General features: G+C 43.3%; 2 protein-coding genes across 2 annotated transcripts; both read left to right on the top strand.

Moving 5' to 3' along the window:
• Window positions 1–10,189: 10,189 nt before the first annotated feature.
• Window positions 10,190–13,867, top strand: LOC311110142 (up-regulator of cell proliferation-like; the record flags this gene model as incomplete). The annotated part of the gene is made up of 1 exon (XM_084188702.1): window positions 10,190–13,867. The coding sequence occupies one exon, from the start codon at window positions 10,190–10,192 to the stop codon at window positions 13,859–13,861; it is 3,672 nt and encodes a 1,223-aa protein (XP_084044828.1). The 3' UTR covers window positions 13,862–13,867.
• LOC311110222 (interferon-induced very large GTPase 1-like) lies at window positions 13,862–14,482 on the top strand (the record flags this gene model as incomplete). The annotated part of the gene is made up of 1 exon (XM_084188760.1): window positions 13,862–14,482. A coding segment is annotated over one exon (621 nt), but the record flags the coding sequence as incomplete, so codon positions are not given.
• Between the last annotated feature and the right edge of the window lie 9,198 nt (window positions 14,483–23,680).

Here is a 23,680-nt window from a genome sequence, read left to right as displayed (position 1 = left end):
TTAAAATACAATGCCGTTTCTGGCACTAGTATTTTGTAATTTATTTTGATAATTTGTTGGGGGGTATTTTGTACTTTGAAACAGAATACATTTTGATGTATCTTTGCCCATGTGTCTTCAGTGTTTGGTTGATCATCCACTTTTTTGTAAGAGTATTTATATAATGTTTTTTTAACCTTTGAGAAACTCCAAAAACCATATTATGTTTTCCCTACCAGACTTTAGAAGACTGCTGCAGCCCGTCCATCTTTTGGTGGTGGGATTCCCCACCAGGTGGAGTTATAGTCATGGAGAGGCCTGATGATGAGGAGCCACCTGGTGCAACGGGTGGTGAAGGGGACAGAAGAGACACCACATCTGTTCACAGCACTGGCACTCCTGATAGCACACCAGATATGTTAGCAATGCTACAGGGCATCATGTTGAATCAACAGCAGGCAATGCAGCAGGCAATGCAGCAGGCAATGCAACAGGCAATGCAACAGGCAATGCAGCAAGCAATGCAACAGTCAATGCAACAGTCAATGCCAGCAATGCAGCAACATATGCAGATGCAGCAGCAGCAGCAGCAGATCAGCCAGTTACAGGAGGAGGTGCAGAAAGGAAAGACAAAGCAGCAGTGTGTTGTGACCCCTCTGCCTGCAGCAAACCCAGACACTTTGACAAGACAAGCTCCTCAGTCCCAAGGTACGTTGTTCATCAAAAAAATGCAGCTCTTATAACGATCAAACGATGCAATACTATATCTCACCCTCCATTCTAGGCCCAGCAGAGGAGGCATTAGGTGAACACCTTGGCAAGAAAGGCCCAGCAGAGGAGGCATTAGGTGAACACTTTGGCAAGAAGGAGGAGGAAGCAGAGAGGGTAAGACACACTTACATCATTTACATCCTCAGTGGTCATGCTGATCATGTTCCTGTAATGAGTTATGATTTAATTTCAAGGTCAAAGCTAATGTTATATGAGGTTGAGTTCCAGCATGCTTTTGTTGTAATTAACATTTTGATCATAAGCTACCGTATGTAAAGTGAATCCTGCATTTTTTTAAAAGTGCATTGTAACTGTTGATCTAGTGAGATCACTCATTTGTGGATGTATTATTGAGTACCTCCATTAAATGCAAGATAGAATCCACTGTTGTTCTCTTGCATTGTGAGATCTTACATTTCATAGAGGTACACTTGGAATTTTGTATAATAGTTTTATTACCATTCGGTAATGTTACGGCTGCTGTCTCCACACAGATATACTATACCTTCAACTTAATTATGTAATGTTATCAGCATCAGTATCAGTATGACAGAGGTCAATGGGGCAAAGGTAACCCTAGTGTGAAACCAGGCATTCCCAACAAAGCATGCAAGTGCCCTAATTCTAAATGTAGACTTTAGTTCTTAAAGGACCTGGAATTGTCCATTCAATGTAATTTTGTATTTAAAAAAAAGTGAACACTCAGATCTAACCTTTTTTTTTTTTTTTACAGAAATCAGAAAAGGTCCAACAGCTTTTACCAAAAGCCAATAATTCAAAACCAGAGAAGGATGGTTCTTCAGGAAAAAACAGGGAAACAAGAAAAGGTATTGTCTCCTGTTTAAAAGCTCTTCATACCAGCTCCTGTCATTGTCCTTACACTTCATGTCTGCTAAATGACTAAAATGTACAGTACCAGTCAAAAGTTTGGACACACCTACTCATTCAAGGGTTTCTCTTTCTTTTTACTATTTTCTACATTGTAGAATAATATTGAAGACACCAAAACTATGAAATAACACATATGGAATCATGTAGTAACGAAAAAAGTGTTAAACAAATCAAAATATATTTTATATTTGAGATTCTTCAAATAGCCACCCTTTGCCTCGATGACAGCTTTGCACACTCTTGGAATTCTCTCAACCAGCTTCACCTGGAATGCTTTTCCAACAGTCTTGAAGGAGTTCCCACATATGCTGAGCACTTGTTGGCTGCTTTTCCTTCACTCTGCCGTCAGACTCATCCCAAACCATCTCAATGGGGTTGAGGTCGGGGAATTGTGGAGGCCAGGTCATCTGATGCAGCACTCCATCACTCTCTTTCTTGGTAAAATAGCCCTGATGATAGTCCCACTAAGCCCAAACCAGATGGGATAACGTATCGCTGCAGAATGCTGTGGTAGCCATGTTGGTTAAGTGTGCCTTGAATTCTAAATAAATCACTGACAGTGTCACCAGCAAAGCATCCCCACACCATAACACCTCCTCCTTCATGCTTTATGGTGGGAACTGCACATACGGAGATCATCAGTTCACCCACTCCGGATCTCACAAAGACACGGCGGTTGGAACCAAAAATCTCCAATTTGTACTCCAGACCAAAGGACACATTTCCAGCAGTCTAATGTCCATTGCTCGTGTTTCTTGTCCTAAGCAGGTTTCTTATTATTATTGGTGTCCTTTAGTAGTGGTTTCTTTGCAGCAATTCGACCATGAAGGCCTGATTCACACAGTCCCCTCTGAACAGTTGATGTTGAGATGTGTGTGTTACTTGAACTCTGTGAAGCATTTATTTGGGCTGCAATTTCTGAGGCTGGTAACTGTAATGAACTTATCCTCTGCAGCTTATTTGAGCTGTTCTTGCCATAATATGGACTTGGTCTTTAACCAAATAGGGCTATCTTCTGTATACCCCTCCTACCTTGTCACAACCCAACTGATTGGCTCAAACGCGTTAAGAAGGAAAGAAATTCCACAAATTAACTTTTAAGAAGGCACACCTGTTAATTGAAATAAATTCCAGGTGACTACCTCATGAAGCTGGTTGTGATAATGCCAAGAGTGTGCAAAGCTATCATCAAGGCAAAGGGTGGCTATTTGAAGAATCTCAAATATAAAATATATTTTCATTTGTTTAACACTTTTTTGGTTATTACATGATTCCATATGTGTTATTTCATAGTTTTGATGCCTTCATTATTCTACAATGTAGAAAGTAGTAAAAATAAAGAAAAACCTTTGAATGAGTAGGTGTTCTAAAACTTTTGACAGGCAGTGTACATTTCAAATTTTTTATCATACAGTATAGCTCATTATGTTTTATTTATTTTAGACAGTTTACGCTTTATCAAGCGTGCCAATAATTTTGGTCGTGACTGTATATGACTATCACACCTTTTTTCCACTATCAAACTGCATAAGCGCTTAAACAATACTGTTTAACCCAGCTACTACATAATATAACTTTTTCACAACTCGATCTGATGTTCAAACTGACACTATAAAAACATGTTGATCCCAGACTGTTTCTGGTTCAGATTTGCTTGCGACCATATGAAACAACTAAATCTGTCTTAAGTTGAAAAGACTGAACTTGACGTTTTTAATGGATTTATAATTTGTGTTGTAAATAGTAAGCTTGTCATCAAAAGGGTTTTACTTTATCTGATCTCACTGCATGACTTTAAATTACTGCTGTCATTACAGTATTGTATCTCAACCTCAATTCTAGGCCCAGCAGGGGAGGTATTGGAAGAGCCCGTTAACAAGGAGGAGGCAAAGAGGGTAAGTGGATCAGTGTGTGGCGCCCAAGATGGCTGCTTCATGTGTTGGCTAAAGAATCCAGTAACTATCTCTTTTACACTTTGAAATGACATAAAAAATTATAATACACTCGAGGCCATGTGTTATGACATTTGGATCATGGCTGTGACGTGGACATAGCCACCAGGCGAAGCTGAGGGTCCTGTCTTGCCACAGCACTGTGAACCGGGGCACATTGAAGCATATCGTTGGTCTAGTTATGTAAGGGATCAAGGGCATTGGATGCATGTTTTAAAGAAACGCCCCTCAAGATTAGAGTGGAGCTGAATGGGAAGACAGAACGTTCTCCGCTGAGTTAATAAAACTGTCAAAAGAGCAGCACGGTAGCGCTGTTTTATGAACAATGTTGTCAACCAAATTAGGTTGTTGTTACTTCCGTCCCTGTTGCAGAATGTAGCCTTTTGAAAGCATGTACTAAAGTCGATTTAATCCACACTTGCATTAGTCCCCTCGTTTGGTGATGGGCATTTAGGCTGTGACAACGAAAAGGCAGCAAACATACCTACAGTATGTTTTGGCAGGGAAGTTAGGTAGGGTGACCTGATTTGTAACTACGAAAATGTGAACCCAAAAGTATAAGTTTGATTCTAGAGGGTGGACAATAAATACAATATAATTTGGTTAGGGTGTAGGGGCAGATTTATGTCATCTTGTATTCAGATTTTATTATCTATTTATACTGAACAAAAATATAAATGCAGGATTTTGGTCCCATGTTTTATGAGCTGAAATAAAAGATCCCAGAAATGTTCCATAAGCACAAAAAATATATTTCTCTAATTTTGTGCAGAAATTTGTTTACATCCCTTTTAGTGAGCATTTCTCCTTTGCCAAGATCATCCATCTACCTGACAGGTGTGGCATATCAAGAAGCTGATTAAACAGCATGATCATTACACAGGTGCACCTTGTGCTGGGGACAATAAAATCCCACTCTAAAATGTGCAGTTTTGTCATACATCACAATGAGGTCCTCTGTAGCTCAGCTGGTAGAGCACGGCGCTTGTAACGCCAAGGTAGTGGGTTCGATCCCCGGGACCACCCATACACAAAAAAAATATATGTATGCACGCATGACTGTAAGTCGCTTTGGATAAAAGCGTCTGCTAAATGGCATATTATCTAATGACACACGTCTCATGTTTTGAGGGACTGGGCAACTGGCATCCTGACAGCAGGAATGTCCACCAGAGCTGTTGCCAGATAATGTAATGTTCATTTTTCTACCATAAGCTGCCTCCGTCGTTTTAGAGAATTTAGTAGTACGTCCAACCAGCCTCACAACCGCAGACCACGTGAAACCATGCCAGCCCAGGACCTCCACATCCGGCTTCTTCACCTGCGGGATCATCTGAGACCAGCCACCCGGACAGCTGATGAAACTGAGGAGTATTTATGTCTGTAATAAAGCCCTTTTTGTGGGGAAAAACATATTCTTATTGGCTGGGCCTGGCTCCCCAGTGGGTGGGCCTATGCCCTTCCAGGCCCACCCATGGCTGTGCCCCTGCCCAGTCATGTGATATTAGGGCCTAATGAATTTATTGAAATTGACTGATTTCCTTTTATGAACTGTAACTCAGTAAAATCGTTTACATTTTTGCATGATGCGTTTATATTTTTGTTCAGTATACTTCATTTAGTTTGATAAGTGGAACAATTCTCATTCTTAACAACGGGCTAAAATATAGGGTAATTAGTGTGCTTGTCAGCAAGAACACTACTGTTATTCACCACACTTATTTTATTAATCCACTTCTTCACAATTTTGTGTAGTCACATTTGAAATCTGATATGCCTGCTTGTTTCTGAAAATGAAGGATATGAGGCTATGTATTTTTGCAGCCAATTATGGACAGTTTTTTGAATAAGTTACACAAATAAATATTGGATATTACATGCTCCAGCAATCAAATTCATTTTTTTTTTATTTAGGGGACTCACAACTCATAAACACATAACATGTTGTCTATGTACAGTAAGATGATAGCAAGGATCTCCAACTAGTAGACATAAACCACCTGAATAGTGATTTTCATTAGATTTTTCTTGAAGGTTGGTTGATTTTGAGAAATTAATTGTTACTGTATAATAAGAACATTTTCAAACACCGAGCACTTGGGAAACATAGATCAGTGGTGGCCAACTGTCACGATCGTGACACCAACCCTCCTGGAGAGCAAGCAGAATTTTCTGTCATCCCTATTTTAAAGAGAGATTTCACCCAAAATCGCTTAGTCATTGAATTTTTTTGTTTTCATTTCATGTTAAAATCATCCTGAATACACCTGACCTGTGTATTATTTTATTTACATTTTTTCACCCTGGTCATAGGCCTAAGCCATGTCAAAATACGTAGAATTGCAGAAAATTAGCTTTAAAAAAGTAAAATTTTCCTTGGGGAGGACTCCCAGTCTCCCATCTAGGGGTTATGGCAGGGGGCAATGAAATTCACACAGCAAATCTCACTCCAAATGTTCTTCAAAAGATCGCATTCCTGTAGTAGTGGTAGTGGTAGTGCGTTGCTAGGTAACAACGTAAACAATGGCACTTTTTATGAACGTGGCCATGTGTATGTTGTCTAGTATGCCATGGGCAGGATAGGCTCTAACAATGAGAATTCCAAACCTAAATTCCAAATTTATTTAACTTTGATGGTGGCAGTTAGTCTAGCGGTTTAGAGCGTTGGGCCAGTAACCGAAAGGTCACGAGTTCGAATCCCTGAGCCGACCATGTTAAACAATCTGCTGATGTGCGCTTGACAAGGCTCTTAAGCCTAATTGCTCCTGTAAATCGCTCTGTATAAGAGAGTCTGTTAAGTTAATGTAATGTTTTATTGTAACAGCAAAGTAATTCAGAGTTTTAAATGACAACTGTTTTTAAGAACCAATTAATTACAATAAGATACATTTACATAGGTTACATCCTTAATGGTCATGCTGATTATGTTAATGTAATTATGTTTAATTTCAAGTTTAAAACTCAATGTCTCTGTTTAAGGTTATGTAAAAGTTAGTTCCAGCATGGTTTTCTAGTTACAGTGCCTTCGGAAAGTATTCAGACCCCTTGACTTTTTCCACATTTTGCTACGTTACAGCCTTATTCTCAAATGAACAAAAAAATAAATAATCCTCAGCAATCTACACACAATGCCCCATAATGACAAAGATCACAAATGTTTTAGCAAATTTATAAAAAATAAAAAACAGAAATACCTTATTTACATAAGTATTCAGACCCTTTAATATGAGACACGAAATTGAGCTCATGTGCATCCTGTTTCCATTGATCATCCTTGAGATGTTTCTACAACTTCATTGGAGTCCACCTGTGGTAAATTCAATTGATTAGACATGATTTGGAAAGGCAAACACCTATCTACATAAGGTCCAACAGTTGACAGTGCATGTAAGAGCAAAAACCAAGCCATGTGGTCGAAGGAATTGTCTGTAGAGCTCCGAGAGGATTGTGTCGAGGCACAGATCTGTGGAATGGTACCAAAATATTTCTGCAGCATTGAAGGTCCCCAAGAACACAATGGCCTTCATAAGAAGTTTGGAACCACCAAGACTCTTCCTAGAGCTGGAATCCCGGCCAAACTGAGCAATCAGGGGAGAAGGGCCTTGGTCAGGGAGATTACCAAAAACCCGATGGTCACTCTGACAGAGCTCTAGAGTTCCTCCGTGGAGTTGCGAGAACATTCCAGAAGAACAACCATCTCTGCAGCACTCCATCAATCAGACCTTTATGGTAGAGTGGCCAGACAGAAGCCATGCCTCAGTAAAATGCACATGACAGCCCTCTTGGAGTTTGCCAAAAGGCACCTAAAGACTCTCAGACCATGAGAAACAAGATTCACTAGTCTGATGAAACCAAGATTAAACGTTTTGCCTGAATTCCAAGCGTCACGTCTGGAGGAAACCTGGCACCATCCCTACTGTGAAGCATGGTGGTGGCAGCATCATGCTGTGTTTTTTTTTTCAGTGGCAGGGACTGGGAGACTAGTCAGGATCGAGGGAAAGATGAACGGAGCAAAGTACAGAGAGATCCTTGATGATAACCTGCTGCAGAGCGCTGAGGACCTCAGACTGGTGCGAAGTATCACCTTCCAACAGGAAAACGACCTTAAGCACACAACCAAGACAACACAGGACTGGCTTCGGGACAAGTTTCTGAATGTCCTTGAGTGGCCCAGCCAGAGCCCGGACTTGAACCCGATCGAACATCTCTGGAGAGACCTGAAAATAGCTGTGCAGCAACGCTGCGCATCCAGCTTGACAGAGCTTGACAGGACCTGCAGTGAAGAATGGGAGAAACTCCCCAAATACAAGTGAGCCAAACTTGTAGCGTCATACCCAAGAAGACTCAAGGCTGTAATTGCTGCCAAAGGTCCTTCAACAAAGTACTGAGTAAAGGGTCTGAATACTTATGTAAATGTGATATTTCTGTTTTTTATTTTTAATAACTGTGCAAAAATTTCTAAACACTTGTTTTCGCTTTGTCATTACGGGGTATTGTGTGTAGATTGATGAGGGGAAAAAACAATTTAATCCATTTTAGAATAAGGCTTGTAACCTTACAAAATGTGGAAAAAGTCAAGGGGTCTGAATACTTTCCGAAGGCACTGTATATATGTCAAGATGTTGATCTGGTTACCTAAGTAGAATTCACTAACAGCGTCTTGACTCTACAGATTCTAGGATCCCCCAGCGAACACAACTTAAGACACAGGTCAGTACAAAGGTTATTTATTACAAATTCAGGAAAAAACAAAGGACAATCTCTTAGTGTTAGTTTAGTTAATTTGAGTTTAAATCACTGTTGTTTTTTAAGTACTGTATGTTTGTACTGGCATATGCTGATTTTAAAAAAAAATTGTGAAGGGATTGGGAACACAAAAAGCACAATGAGAGGCTGTACTGATCAATGATGTAGAGACTCACTCATACACCGGAACAAGCACATTCCTTTGTTTAGATAGTGCCTTTGTGAGTGTTCTGCCAGTCCTCTCTTTCTCGGTAGTCGTTGGCCGTCTGCAGGGTGGTCCCTCACTCTGTGCCGGCTGAGTTGTAGCGTTGGGTAGCTTTTCAGCTGTGCTGTGGCTTTAATTCAAACTAGTAGTGTGTATACTGATCAACAATGGGAGCCTCACTCACACGCTAGGAATAAATGCTTTCCTTTAGTAGTGCTGTAGCAAGCGTTGTCATGGTGTTTTTCCCCGCAGCAGCAGGCTAGCAGTGGGGAGAAGCAGCAAGGCAGAGGTCCCTCCGTGGAGAAATGCCTTGTGGAGAGGCTTGTCCAAGGCAAGTTCACGTTCCCTTTTCTTAATAGTTCTGGGGCATGTTTTGTAATTAGTTCAGGGAGTGAAGAGGTGGTAGGGATTGGCAACCGTTTTCCCCACAGTAATTTAGTCCGTGCCAATCTGTGGAAGCACAACACACCATGTATAAAAAGCAACAAATTCATGCAATTCAAGTGAATTCACACGTGAGAATGGAAAGAACCAAGTGAATGTCCATCATTGTAAATGTCAAACAGCAGACGTGATTAAAAAGGTACTCATAATTAGGGTATGATAGTAATTGATAAGACATGCTGATACCTATAATGATTAACATGCTGAAAATAATATTATAATACATATTAGGCAGAATGGTAGTATATGGTGTAGAACGAGTCAGTCACTTGTGAAATATACATTTTGAACATACACTACGAATATCAATGAAGGGTTCATTGTAACTGTGTGGATCTAGTGAAATCATTAATGTTTTGATCTATTATTTACCCAAAACCCCATCCAGAGTACTACATGGAAACTATAGTGCTTTATTCTAAAAAAATACCTGGAATTGTAGATTCAATGTCATCTTGAATTTAAATGAGTTAACACACATCTAACTTTTTTGACAGAAATCAGAAAAGGTCCAAGAGCTTTTACCAAAAGCCAATAAGTCAAAACCAGAGAAGGATGGTTCTTCAGGAAAAAACAGGGAAACAAGCAAAGGTATTGTCTCCTGTTTAAAAGCTCTTCATACCATCTCCCTTACACCTCATTATTTAATCATTTAGATTTATCGACATCACCAGCTGAGTGTCATTGCGCCTGAAGTTGGAAGACAACCGTAACAAATTGGATGCATTCTTGTTGCCAGGCTGTATAAGGTGGATAGTGTAATAATTATAGTAATGCTCTGACTGTTGCTCTTTAGCTTACCATTTTCCATTGATTGGATCTCTCATTTGCATTGCAGTAGACATTTTACCAGAGGATCAGATGGCAATTGCCTTACCATATCTTATCTCACTATACCTCCCTTAAATTTATTCTGTGTTAAATACATGCCAGAATTCCTGTGACTTATTGTGTCAAGGAATTGGTCTGACTCGGCTTACTTTACTGAACTTTACTCTAAATCAGGGATGGGCAACCTGCGAGCAACTGTGACCCCTCATGATGAGTTGTGATTTTTTTGTGGCCCCCACCTAAAGTTGCCCATCCCTGCTCTAAATACTGTGTAAAACACCTGTTGGTGTACTATTCTGCTAATCGCTGTGGAAAAGGGTATTTGTAATCATGGCAGCTTTTTTATTTCTATTAAACAGGATCTTGTTTCATGGAGCTGTTGTCAAAGGTTGGACTAGAAGATCATTATGAAAACAAGCTGACGTTAAGTACTGTCCTTGAGATAAATGATAATACTACAGCAGATGAACCACTTACCACTATGCAGTCACTTCCAGGGGCCTTCCTTAAGAAATTAATGATGGCAAATGTAAATGCTAGGAGTGTCAAATGTATGTCCACTGACCAGGAAGTTCTATATTATGGAGTAGACAACCTGGACACTGACTCTGACACCAGCAATGTCATTAATCCACTGGACCTGATTACAGCCCTGTTTCTGTGCTCAGATGGTTTCCTGCAGCAGGAGATGGTCCAGAAAATGTCCATGTGTCAGTTTGCTGTTCCTCTCTTGCTGCCAAACTGTGACAAAAAACAAAGCACGTTGATGCTGTGGGCCCTGAGGGACATAGTGAAGAAGTTTAGACCCTCTTCCCAAACAGCCACAAATGCTTTCGTGGAGGAGAGAATAGTTATCTCTGATATTCCTATGGTGTCCTTTGTTAGGCTAGGAGAGAGTAGCTTGTCCAAGTCTCAGATTTTGAACAAGTTGCTTAGTAACCCTCAACAGTACCATGATACATTTGTTCATCATGATATGGAATGTGGCGATGTCCCTCGGCAAATCTCAGATGGACTGGTTGAAATCAGCTGGTACTTTCCATGTGGGAACAGAAACATAGACATGTTCACTAAGCCTGTGGCTGTTGCCAATCTCAGAGGAGACATCAGGTCCCTTGAAACACAGTTCTCCTTTCTGTGTCAAACATCAGCTGCAGTTTACATTTTCAGTGATGATTTCGAGGCAGATCTCAAGGTTTTGGAAGGAAAAAGCACAAAAGCAGAGTTATTTCTGGTTGTCAACTCTCAGAGAAAAACATTCAAGGTGGACACATTGAAGAAAATGATCACAAAACACAGTATCAACCCAACAAATGTGATTGTGAAAAAGAAGGAGAATGATGCAGAATTTGTCAAAACCCTGCAGTCATCTGTGGGTGACATCATCGAAAAAAGTAAAAACAGATTGACAATTGCAAACATGGCTGACGTGGCTCATCAGTTTGGGATTCTGATTGATGAAGACGGTGAGTGTCAGAGTGCCAGGATGATGGTAGATGAAATCACCAGGAACATCACAGACACAATTCAATTCAAATATGAACAGCTACCCTTACAAGGCCAAATCTGGAAAGAGCTTTCCCAGTTGGAGAAAGAGAGATGTAGGCTGAGAAAAGCAGGGGATCAAGACATTGAACACTACAAGAGCTCTCTGAAAAAAATGGAGGAAGAGTTGAGAAAGAAGCTAAATAAATGTGATATGTCAGATGCAATGGAAAAGTTCATTTCAGGATTGTCAAGTTCAGGAGCTGAGCGATCCTATTTCCTCAAATGGATGCAGATAAATCTGGACAATCTGTCACGGCAGAACCTGTCTGCTTTGCGGGACCGGTACAAAGATATTTGCCAACATTCTCCGGAGAAAATAGACGACATTAAAGATTTGGATAAGCAATTATCTGACTGTTCCTTAGGTCTGGAACACTTCATGCGTGAGTTGGGCCAGTTATATGAGTCTGCCTGCTCCCTCCCTGAAAGTAGCCTACAAAGGAAACAGATGGAGCATCTCCCTGGATTGTGTGCTCAGATGCTGTTGGATGGCTCCCCCGTTGAGCTTGTGGATGGAGATGCATCAAATATCCCTCTGAAATGGATATCAGCTGTACTGACTCAGCTTCATACTCTTGTGGACTCTAACAGCAAGATCCGGGTTGTGACAGTTTTAGGGGTCCAAAGCACAGGGAAGTCCACTCTCCTCAACACCATGTTTGGTGTCCAGTTTGCTGTCAGCAGTGGAAGATGCACCAGAGGGGCCTTCATGCTACTGATTAAAGTCAACAAAGAACTCAAGGAGGAACTGAAATGTGACTTCATCATGATCATTGACACAGAGGGGTTGAAAACACCAGAGCTGGCTCAACTAGATGATAGCTATGAACATGACAATGAACTGGCCACACTGGTGGTAGGACTCAGTGATGTCACTATTATCAACATCGCCATGGAGAACTCCACAGAGATGAAAGACATTCTACAGATTGTTGTTCATGCTTTTATCAGGATGAAGGAAGTGGGGAAGAAGCCAGTATGTCATTTTGTGCATCAGAATGTGCCAGACATGTCTGCTCATGACAACAACATGAGGGACAGGAAGAAGTTGTTGGAACAGTTGGATGAAATGACCCTGGCAGCAGCCAGAATGGAGAAGAAGGAGAATATCACCAAGTTCACAGATGTGATGAAGTATGATCCAGACACAAGCAGCTGCTACATCCCAGGACTCTGGCATGGGACTCCCCCTATGGCTCCAGTCAATGCAGGCTATAGTGAGGCTGTGTATGACTTCAAGAAGACCTTGATGAAAGATTTTAGAACCTGTCAGAGAAATGATGATTTAACACATTTCCTGAAGTGGACACAAAGCTTGTGGGAGTCTGTGAAATTTGAGAAATTCATCTTTAGTTTCAGAAACAGCTTGGTTGCAGATGCATACTCCAGATTATGCTCGGAGTACAATGGTTGGGAATGGGCCTTCCAGAAAGAGATGTATAAATGGATGGTGGGTGCTGAAACTAAAATGTCCAATATTGGCATGACAGATCAATATCCCCAGAAGTCCATAAGAGATGTGCTAAAATACTTAATGTTAGAAGCATCTGAGAAGCTGACATTTGGAGAAAAGGAAATCCAAGACAATCTAGTAAAATACTTTGAAAAAGAAGATGGCCATGTCAATCTGATGGAAAAATACAAGGAGGACTTTGTGTCCAGTGCCAAAACACTGAGACGAGAGACAGAAACCACTGTGAAGAACAAACTGCAAGGAGCTGTTGAAATCAAAGAGGGAATGACAGAACTGAACAACATCAAGAGCTCTCAGGCAAGTACAATTGAGAAAAAGGTACTAGATTTGCTTCAGAATTGTAGACAGAAAAAATCTAATCTCTCAGATAAGGCACTCAGTAAAGAGTTTGAAATCATGTGGAGAAAAACTCTTTCTGAGATACACTTCAAAGGACTTCCTAAGCGAGATGTTGCTCAAGATGCCTTTCTCATGTTGAGGGCAAATCTGGCAACAAGGAGCAGTCATGTCAACAGTATGTTGGTTGGAACCAGACTGGTGGATTGTGGGAGAAAAGCCTTTGTTGTGGAATCAGAGAGTTGGTGGCAGCAGACTAAAAACATAGTAAAGCACGGGGATCCCGACCATCACAGGAAACAACTACAATACTTCTATGATGACATCATAACACAGTGTCAGGAGTTTATAAAAGAAAAGGTTAAAGGAAAGTCTGATTATCATGACACTTACATCAAAGACCTGCTGAACAGGATTGATGAAACATTGCAACGCCACAAGAATGTTAAAGTCAGTGAGGAATGTGAAGTTTCTCTGAAGCTACACATCTGTGGCAGAGCAGCCAGAGAGTTTCAGAAGATGCATGATGATTTCATTGAAGTCAATGACCCAAAGAAGTGTCTGGAAAAGTCTAAGAACAAGTACCTTATGGAGTTCAGTGATGTATTTCATAACCGAGACCAGTGCCAAAAGAAAGCTGAGGACTTCACAAAGCTCTGTTTGCAGCCAGCTTTACAGGACTAGGTCCTCAAGGATGCTCTGGATTCCATCTTGATTCTGAACACTGCAGATACAGAACAGTTTGCTGTCTACCTCACAGAGTTTGTGAGAGAAATTGAGCAGTCACTGGCAGCTGAGTACAAAAAGAGAGGTAACATCAAAGAGAGACTCAGATCTCTTCCATTCAAGCCTCACGACGAGATGTTCACCAGTCTGTTTGGCTGTGGGAAGCAATGTCCCTTCTGTGGTGTACCTTGTGAAGCAGGGGGGATAGAGCACAACAAACACCATTCCTCCATTCACCGTTCACAAGGTATCTGTGGTTATCGGAATAATTATTCACAGAAATTAGTAATTGAGATTTGTTCATCTCTTGTGGTTAGTTGCAAAGCAACATTCTCCAACGCTGTGACTGGAGTAAAGTTTCACCCCTACAAGGACTACCAGACATATTACCCTGACTGGACCCTAACTGGTGATGCCAGTGTGGAGGCGTCAGACTACTGGAAGTATGTGATGGCCACATTCCATAAGAGAATCGTTGATGAAGTAAAGGCACGTCCTGCTGATATCCCAGGGGACTGGAAGGCATTAACACCTGATGATGCAATGAGAAGCTTAAAAATGTCATTCAACATGAAATGAAGTACTATAAAATGACTTGTTGACCAAAAACATGATTGACTTTTCATAGACTTAACAACCAGGAATTACATATCACAGAATCAACATATGTAGAGCCAGTTGTCTCAATAAAGTTTTTTAAATAATGTGCAGTTCTGGCAATACCCAATGCAATTTTGAAAAAGAACAAATGCAGCTTGGAAAAACATATTTAATCTATATGCATTCATAAATATTTGACGTCTTAGCAATTTACAGATCTGATGTTCCATAATGAAATACATAGCTAACACTTTGAATTTGATGCGAAAGGAATAACATTTTCTAATAGATGTAGATGTAAGCAAATTCAGAAATCCTACAAATAAGAAAAGAGAACATCAACATCAACAGGTTAACTAACAGATTCAGAGTGTTTTACATGATAATGTCCATAAATAAACACAATACACAGGTACATAAGGAGCTAGTCTGACATTGTTCATTTAGTTTCAATTATGAAAAATACATTTCTGTCATTTAATTACCATCTAACCTATGGTTTCATATGCCTTAATCACAGTTTAATGATTTAGAAGGGACTGCATGGTTCAGTGGGAAACAGTTGTTTTTTGTTTTTATTTTATGCATTTTGTTGTTAAAGATGATTTAGTTTTTGCTATTGATGATTTAATTTTTGTAGTTTATAATAATAATGTGAGATTGAGGGAATTACTTTTCAGCCAATAGTTGATATTGTTATATTTTTTTGCACTGCACTTCTGCACTGAACACATAGTTTACAGACATATTGTGAAATAATGCAAATGATGAATACACTTAACAAAACATTATTTGATTGAAAATCATTATTCACTTGGAATCTGTTGTAGGCTATACCATTTTAATCAGCTGTAGACAAATAAAGGCACACAATGTGAGTATCAAGTATCTAAGAATGAAGTGCTGATCTAGGACCAGGCAAACCCTGTCCATGTAGTCTTATTCAATGTGATATAAAAGGCTAAACATATCCTAAGTTAGCGCTCTTGCTCTGAGACGCTTGATACGTTCAGCCCCTGTTAATAAAAAAACAGAATTGACCACTAGATAGTGGTGTTGGTATGTAATCTGTGGAAATGTAAACAGACCAATTGCTTAAAAATCCCTTCTCTCCTTGTCTCCTCCCCTGAATCTGCACTGATTGGCAGATCAGTGAAGGAGAGGGGCGATTTTTAGACGACTGAGAAAGAGCCAAAGTGTATAAGGGTAGTGTTGTGTGTTGAAGAAAATAAGTAGTCCTTGGTTCTATAGTTTTGAAGACCAACATTTCAACCTATATATATTCTCAATTATTCTAATCCAATATATACCCAATATACAGTATGTATCCAGTATATTCTATATATTATATGCATGCACTCTGTGAATCAGTAGAATGTTTATACTGTATTGGAATCCTCACTCCTGTTCAGAAATCAGAAACCACGCTTAAAACGTCCGCAGCCAAGCTGACAGAGAAATTCCTCTACCTGCTCATTCTGGACCAGTGAATACACTGACCAAGACATTCTGAAACCTGAGTTGTTCAGCAGATTGAACTATGTATTTTTAAGTAGCATGTCAGCGCTCTTAGTACCATGTTATCTGTCTGTTAAACATCATATTTGGCATAGTAGTTTTCATCTGTCAACTCTATAATTATCAGTTGTAGTGACGGCCGAGGAACTTTCCCATGTATGGGCGGTTTTGGGCCCACCTATTGTGTGTGAGATGGCAACATAAAAGACCTGTAGATCATGACATTTAAGGTGTTTGTTGAAGTGCAACCCTTCCACCGTGGTGTATTAAAATAATATTGGACCTGGAGAACCTGTCATAGATTCCTTGAGTCGTCTCATCACACTTTTTCACATTTGAAAAACTACAAAACAGCATCTGGGCCACTTGTTTACTAGTTTAATTATCTTTAATAATCACAACTAGTCATCACACCAGTATTGGTGCGTGGGTAAAATCACTGGGGAAGTCAGAAAAAAAGCCATATTACAACCTACGTGTTGTGATAATTGCGTTGTTTGCTCTATAACCTGTTAGTTCATATGGCTTGACACCGTGATATACAGTTGAAGTCAGAAGTTGACATACACCTTAGCCAAATACATTTAAACTCAGTTTTTCACAATTCCTGATGTTTAATCCTAGTAAAAATTCCCTGTCTTAGGTCAGTTAGGATCACCACTTAATTTTAAGAATGTGAAATGTCAGAATAATATAATTATTTATTTCAGATTTGATTACTTTCATCATATTCCCAGTTGGTCAGAAGTTTACATACACTCAATTAGTATTTGGTAGCATTGCCTTTAAATTGTTTAACTTGGGTCAAACGTTTCGGGTAGCCTTCCACGAGTTTCCCACAATAAGTTAGGTGAATTTTGGCCCATTCCTCCTGACAGAGCTGGTGTAAATGAGTCAGGTTTGTAGGCCTTCTTGCTCGCACACGCTTTTTCAGTTCTGCCCACACATTTTCTATAGGATTGAGGTAAGGGCTTTGTGATGGCCACTCCAATACCTTGACTTTGTTGTCCTTAAGCCATTTTGCCACAACTTTGGAAGTATGCTTGGGGTCATTGTCCATTTGGAAGACCAATTTGCAACCAAGCGTTAACTTCCTGACTGATGTCTTGTGTAATGAATACTCGGACAGAGTGGTAAGATCCAATCGCAGAATAGCTATGCTTTATTTGAGTACAGACAAGGGAATAGCTTAATCGTGGTCGGGCGGGCTGTGGTCAAAACCGGGCCAGGCAGAGACAGGCAGAGGTACCAAGGGAGCAGGCTCAGTCGTAGTCGGGGCACAGGCACAGGATCAGAAGACGGTAATCACTGGGGTATACAAGCAGAGGATTAAGCAATTCGGGGAGTCAAACAACAAGGCACAGGTCGGATACACGGGTAATCAAAAACAACAAACTCTCTCTCTCGGAACAAAACGCTTAGCAAGTCACAATGGAACAATACCTCGCACCGACTGAACTTCTGAGCACACCTTATATCCTACCCTAATTATGGACAGGTGTGCTCAGAACTCAGGTGAACCAGATCGAGTCTGATGACTCCCCCTCTCTGTAGATCGGGGAAGTGTCAGACTCTGTCTAGACCCAGCCAACCCCCGATCCCTTACAGTATCCCCCTCCCCAGGGCCGGCTCCTGACGGCCTTCTACCTCTACCGGGTGGTCTTCCTCTGGGTCGGGGTCCGGGATGATCTGGGTGTTCAGCGTGGAAAGTGGCCTTGAGAGCGGGGTCTAGTATGTCCTTAGCAGGGACCCAGGACCGTTCCTCCGGTCCATATCCCTCCCAGTCCACGAGATATTCGATGCCCCCTTGTCTCCGTCTTGACTCCAGTATCTCGTGGACTGTATAGGTGGTGTCCTGTTCATCCTCCAAAGGTGGTGTAGTAGGTTGTTGAGCGATTGGTGGGTACATCGGGCTATAATGGACAGGTTTCAACAGGGAGACGTGGAACGTAGGGTTTATCCTGTAGTGTCGAGGGAGTAACAGACGGTAGGTGACAGGGTTAATACGTCTCTGTACCTTGAAGGGACCAATGTACCTGGGTTGGAGCTTCTTGCAGCTCCGTCGGAACCGCAGGTCTCGGGTAGACAGCCACACTCGCTGCCCGGTTTGATAAGTGGGAGTAGGTCTCCGGCGTCGGTCGGCGTAGGTCTTTTGCTGTTGTGAGGCTTGACTGAGATGTTGATGGGCCGTCTCCGAGACCTGCGCACTCCGACGGAACCACTCGTCCACCGCCGGTACCATCCCGGGTGCGGTATCCCACGGGAACAGGGGTGGTTGATACCCTAGAACACACTGAAAGGGCGTTAGATGTAGGGAGGTGTGAATGAGTGAGTTCTGAGCATACTCTACCCAAGGAAGGAATCGGCTCCACTCTTGCGGCTGCCGCGAACATTGTTGCCGTAGATACTTCCCAATTTCCTGGTTGAGCCGTTCTGTCTGCCCATTGGCCTGGGGATGATATCCGGAGGTGAGGCTCACGGAGATGCCCAAGCGTTCGCAGAAGGCCTTCCAAATCCGGGATACGAACTGGGGTCCCCGGTCGGAAACAATATCCTCCGGAACACCAAACTGCCGGAACATCTGGTTAAACATAGTCTCCGCCATCTGAGTGGCGTTAGGTAAACGGGTCATGGGTACTAACCGACACATCTTGGAGAATCGATCGATGACCACGAGAATTACAGTATGGCCCTCTGATTCTGGTAGGTCGGTAACAAAGTCCATAGCAATGTGCGACCAGGGTCGTTGAGGAGTTGGCAATGGCATCAGCCTACCCTCCGGTAGTGCTCGAGGCGCCTTGGACTGAGCACATACTGGGCAGGATAATATGTAGTCTCTGACGTCATCTGCGAGGGAATCCCACCAGTATTTTCGACTGATGAGTCGTGTAGTTCGAGTGATTCCGGGATGACCAGATCCTAGCGACGTGTGGCACCATTCCATCAGTTGAGGTCGAAGCGGAGCTGGTACAAACACCTTCGACACCGGGGTTTCCTGGAGGGGCTGGTTCCGCTTGTAGGCTCTCCTGAATCGTGTCATCGATAGCCCACCTCACAGGACCAGCACGGCAACTCATGGGGAGGATAGGTTCTGGTTCAACCGGTCTGTCAGCGCGCTCGAACCGTCGGGAAAGCGCGTCCGCCTTACAATTCTTGGACCCGGGAATATAAGAGACAGTGAATTGGAAATGGTTGAAGAATAAGGACCACCTTGCCTGTCGGGAGTTCAGTCGTTTAGCACTGTGAAGATACTCCAGATTGCGGTGGTCCGTGAGCACTTGGAACGGATGAGCTGCTCCCTCCAGCCAATGTCTCCACTCCTCCAGTGCTAATTTCACCGCCAGTAATTCACGATTTCCCACGTCGTAGTTCTGCTCGGCCGGATTCAGCTTCTTAGAAAAAAAAGCACAGGGTCGTGATTTGGGCGGCTCACCTTGGCGCTGTGATAGCATGGCTCCAACTCCAACCTCCGAGGCGTCCACCTCCACGATGAACAGCAAGGTAGGATCCGGCTGACATAAAATGGGAGCGGTGGTAAATCGTTGTTTCAATGTCTCAAAAGCCTGCACTGCCCCCTGCGTCCATTTCAGACCACGACCCTTGTGGCTGGTCATCGCCGACAGGGGAGCTGCGGTTGTGCTGAAATTAAGCACGAACCGTCTATAGTAATTGGCAAACCCTAAGAATCTCTGGAGCTCTTTCACCGTCTGGGGTTGAGGCCAGTCTCGTACAGCTTGCACCTTGGATTCATCCAGTTTTACCCCGTAGGGAGTGAGTATGGCCCCAAGGAAGGAACTCGTCGTGACATGGAATTCACTCTTTTCGGCCTTCACGAACAGAGAGTGTTGTCGGAGTCGGTCCAGAACCTGTCGTACATGGGACACATGTTCACTCAGAGAGTTAGAGTAGATTAGGATGTCATCAATGTACACTATGACAAAGCGATCAATCAAGTCCCTGAAAATGTCATTCATGAATGCCTGGAACACAGAGGGCGCGTTAGTAAGTCCATAGGGCATGACACAATATTCATAATGTCCTCGATGGGTGATGAAGGCGGTCTTCCATTCATCCTCTTCTCTAATGCGCACCAGATTGTACGCACTCCTGAGGTCCAGTTTACTGTAGATGGAGGCCTGCCCCACCTGCTCGAGGGCTGCTGGAATCAAAGGAAGGGGATAACGATTTTTAATGGTAATATCGTTCAAACCTCGATAGTCTATACAAGGACGCAGTCCGCCATCCTTTTTCTTAACAAAGAAAAAACTGGATGCGGTGGGAGACGTAGATGGGCGAATGGCCCCTGCTGTAGTGCCTCATCAATATACTTGCTCATTGATTCTCGTTCCGGCTGTGACAAAGGGTAGATTCGTCCATGAGGAGGTGTAGGACGAGGACTGACTGTGCTCGGGATGGTGCCTTCCGCTGCACCAGCGTTGAGTAGCTGCAGGAGTTCATCCATCCGTTTCTCCTGTATCTTCCATCGCCTCTGTAATTCCGCTGGATCCATGGTAAGGGCGAGGTATTCTGTAATGAATACTCGGACAGAGTGGTAAGATCCAATCGCAGAATAGCGATGCTTTATTTGAGTACAGACAAGGGAAAAGCTTAATCGTGGTCGGGCGGGCTGTGATCAAAACCGGGCCAGGCAGAGGTACCAAGGGAGCGGGCTTAGTCGTAGTCGGGGCACAGAAACAGGATCAGAAGACGGTAATCACTGGGGTATACAAGCAGAGGATTAAGCAATTCGGGGAGTCAAACAACAAGGCACAGGTCGGATACACGGGTAATCAAAAACAACAAACTCTCTCTCTCTCTCGGAACAAAACGCTTAGCAAGTCACAATGGAACAATACCTCGCACCGACTGAACTTCTGAGCACACCTTATATCCTACCCTAATTATGGACAGGTGTGCTCAGAACTCAGGTGAACCAGATCGAGTCTGATGACTCCCCCTCTCTGTAGATCGGGGAAGTGTCAGACTCTGTCTAGACCCAGCCAACCCCCGATCCCTTACAGTATCCCCCTCCCCAGGGCCGGCTCCTGACGGCCTTCTACCTCTACCGGGTGGTCTTCCTCTGGGTCGGGGTCCGGGATGATCTGGGTGTTCAGCGTGGAAAGTGGCCTTGAGAGCGGGGTCTAGTATGTCCTTAGCAGGGACCCAGGACCGTTCCTCCAGTCCATATCCCTCCCAGTCCACGAGATATTCGATGCCCCCTCGTCTCCGTCTTGACTCCAGTATCTCGTGGACTGTATAGGTGGTGTCCTGTTCATCCTCCAAAGGTGGTGTAGTAGGTTGTTGAGCGATTGGTGGGTACATCGGGCTATAATGGACAGGTTTCAACAGGGAGACGTGGAACGTAGGGTTTATCCTGTAGTGTCGAGGGAGTAACAGACGGTAGGTGACAGGGTTAATACGTCTCTGTACCTTGAAGGGACCAATGTACCTGGGTTGGAGCTTCTTGCAGCTCCGTCGGAACCGCAGGTCTCGGGTAGACAGCCACACTCGCTGCCCGGTTTGATAAGTGGGAGTAGGTCTCCGGCGTCGGTCAGCGTAGGTCTTTTGCTGTTGTGAGGCTTGACTGAGATGTTGATGGGCCGTCTCCGAGACCTGTGCACTCCGACGGAACCACTCGTCCACCGCCGGTACCATCCTGGTTGTGGTTTCCTACGGGAACAGGGGTGGTTGATACCCTAGAATACACTGAAAGGGCGTTAGACGTAGGGAGGTGTGAATGAGTGAGTTCTGAGCATACTCTACCCAAGGAAGGAATCGGCTCCACTCTTGCGGCTGCCGCGAACATTGTTGCCGTAGATACTTCCCAATTTCCTGGTTGAGCCGTTCTGTCTGCCCATTGGCCTGGGGATGATATCCGGAGGTGAGGCTCACTGAGATGCCCAAGCGTTCGCAGAAGGCCTTCCAAACCCGGGATACGAACTGGGGTCCCCGGTCGTAAAACAATATCCTCCGGAACACCAAACTGCCGGAACACCTGGTTAAACATAGTCTCCGCCATCTGAGTGGCGTTAGGTAAACGGGTCATGGGTACTAACCGACACATCTTGGAGAATCGATCGATGACCACGATAATTACAGTATGGCCCTCTGATTCTGGTAGGTCGGTAACAAAGTCCATAGCAATGTGCGACCAGGGTCGTTGAGGAGTTGGCAATGGCATCAGCTTACCCTCCGGTAGTGCTCGAGGCGCCTTGGACTGAGCACATACTGGGCAGGATAATACGTAGTCTCTGACGTCATCTGCGAGGGAATCCCACCAGTATTTTCGACTGATGAGTCGTGTAGTTCGAGTGATTCCGGGATGACCAGATCCTAGCGACGTGTGGCACCATTCCATCAGTTGAGGTCGAAGCGGAGCTGGTACAAACACCTTCGACACCGGGGTTTCGGGTAGCCTTCCACAAGCTTCCCACAATAAGTTAGGTGAATTCTGGCCCATTCCTCCTGACAGAGCTGGTGTAAATGAGTCAGGTTTGTAGGCCTTCTTGCTCGCACACGCTTTTTCAGTTCTGCCCACACATTTTCTATAGGATTGAGGTAAGGGCTTTGTGATGGCCACTCCAATACCTTGACTTTGTTGTCCTTAAGCCATTTTGCCACAACTTTGGAAGTATGCTTGGGGTCATTGTCCATTTGGAAGACCAATTTGCAACCAAGCGTTAACTTCCTGACTGATGTCTTGTGTAATGAATACTCGGACAGAGTGGTAAGATCCAATCGCAGAATAGCTATGCTTTATTTGAGTACAGACAAGGGAATAGCTTTAATCGTGGTCGGGCGGGCTGTGGTCAAAACCGGGCCAGGCAGAGACAGGCAGAGGTACCAAGGGAGCGGGCTTAGTCGTAGTCGGGGCACAGGCACAGGATCAGAAGACGGTAATCACTGGGGTATACAAGCAGAGGATTAAGCAATTCGGGGAGTCAAACAACAAGGCACAGGTCGGATACACGGGTAATCAAAAACAACAAACTCTCTCTCTCTCTCGGAACAAAACGCTTAGCAAGTCACAATGGAACAATACCTCGCACCGACTGAACTTCTGAGCACACCTTATATCCTACCCTAATTATGGACAGGTGTGCTCAGAACTCAGGTGAACCAGATCGAGTCTGATGACTCCCCCTCTCTGTAGATCGGGGAAGTGTCAGACTCTGTCTAGACCCAGCCAACCCCCGATCCCTTACATCTTGAGATGTTGCTTCAAAATATCCACATAATTTTCCTTCCTCATGATGCCATCTATTTTGTGAAGTGCACCAGTCCCTCCTGCAGCAAAGCACCCCCTACAGCATGATGCTGCCACCCCTGTGCTTCACGGTTGGGATGGTGTTCTTCGGCTTGCAAGCAACCCCCCTTTTCTTCCAAACATAACGATGGTCATTATGGCCAAACAGTTATATTTTTGTTTCATCAGACCAGAGGACATTTCTCCAAAAAGTACGATCTTTGTCCCCATGTGCAGTTGCAAACCGTAGTCTGGCTTTATTATGGCGGTTTTGGAGCAGTGGCTTCTTCCTTGCTGAGCGGCCTTTCAGGTTATGTCGATATAGGACTTGTTTTACTGTGGATATAGATACTTTTGTACCCGTTTCCTCCAGCATCTTCACAAGGTCCTTTGCTGTTGTTCTGGGATTGATT

The sequence above is a fragment of the Coregonus lavaretus genome (assembly GCF_964263955.1).
Source record: "Coregonus lavaretus genome assembly, contig: SUPER_35_unloc_2, whole genome shotgun sequence".
NCBI lineage: Eukaryota > Metazoa > Chordata > Actinopteri > Salmoniformes > Salmonidae > Coregonus > Coregonus lavaretus.
The sequence above is the reverse complement of the archived record's forward strand: the minus strand, read 5'-3'. Positions and strand labels throughout refer to the sequence as shown.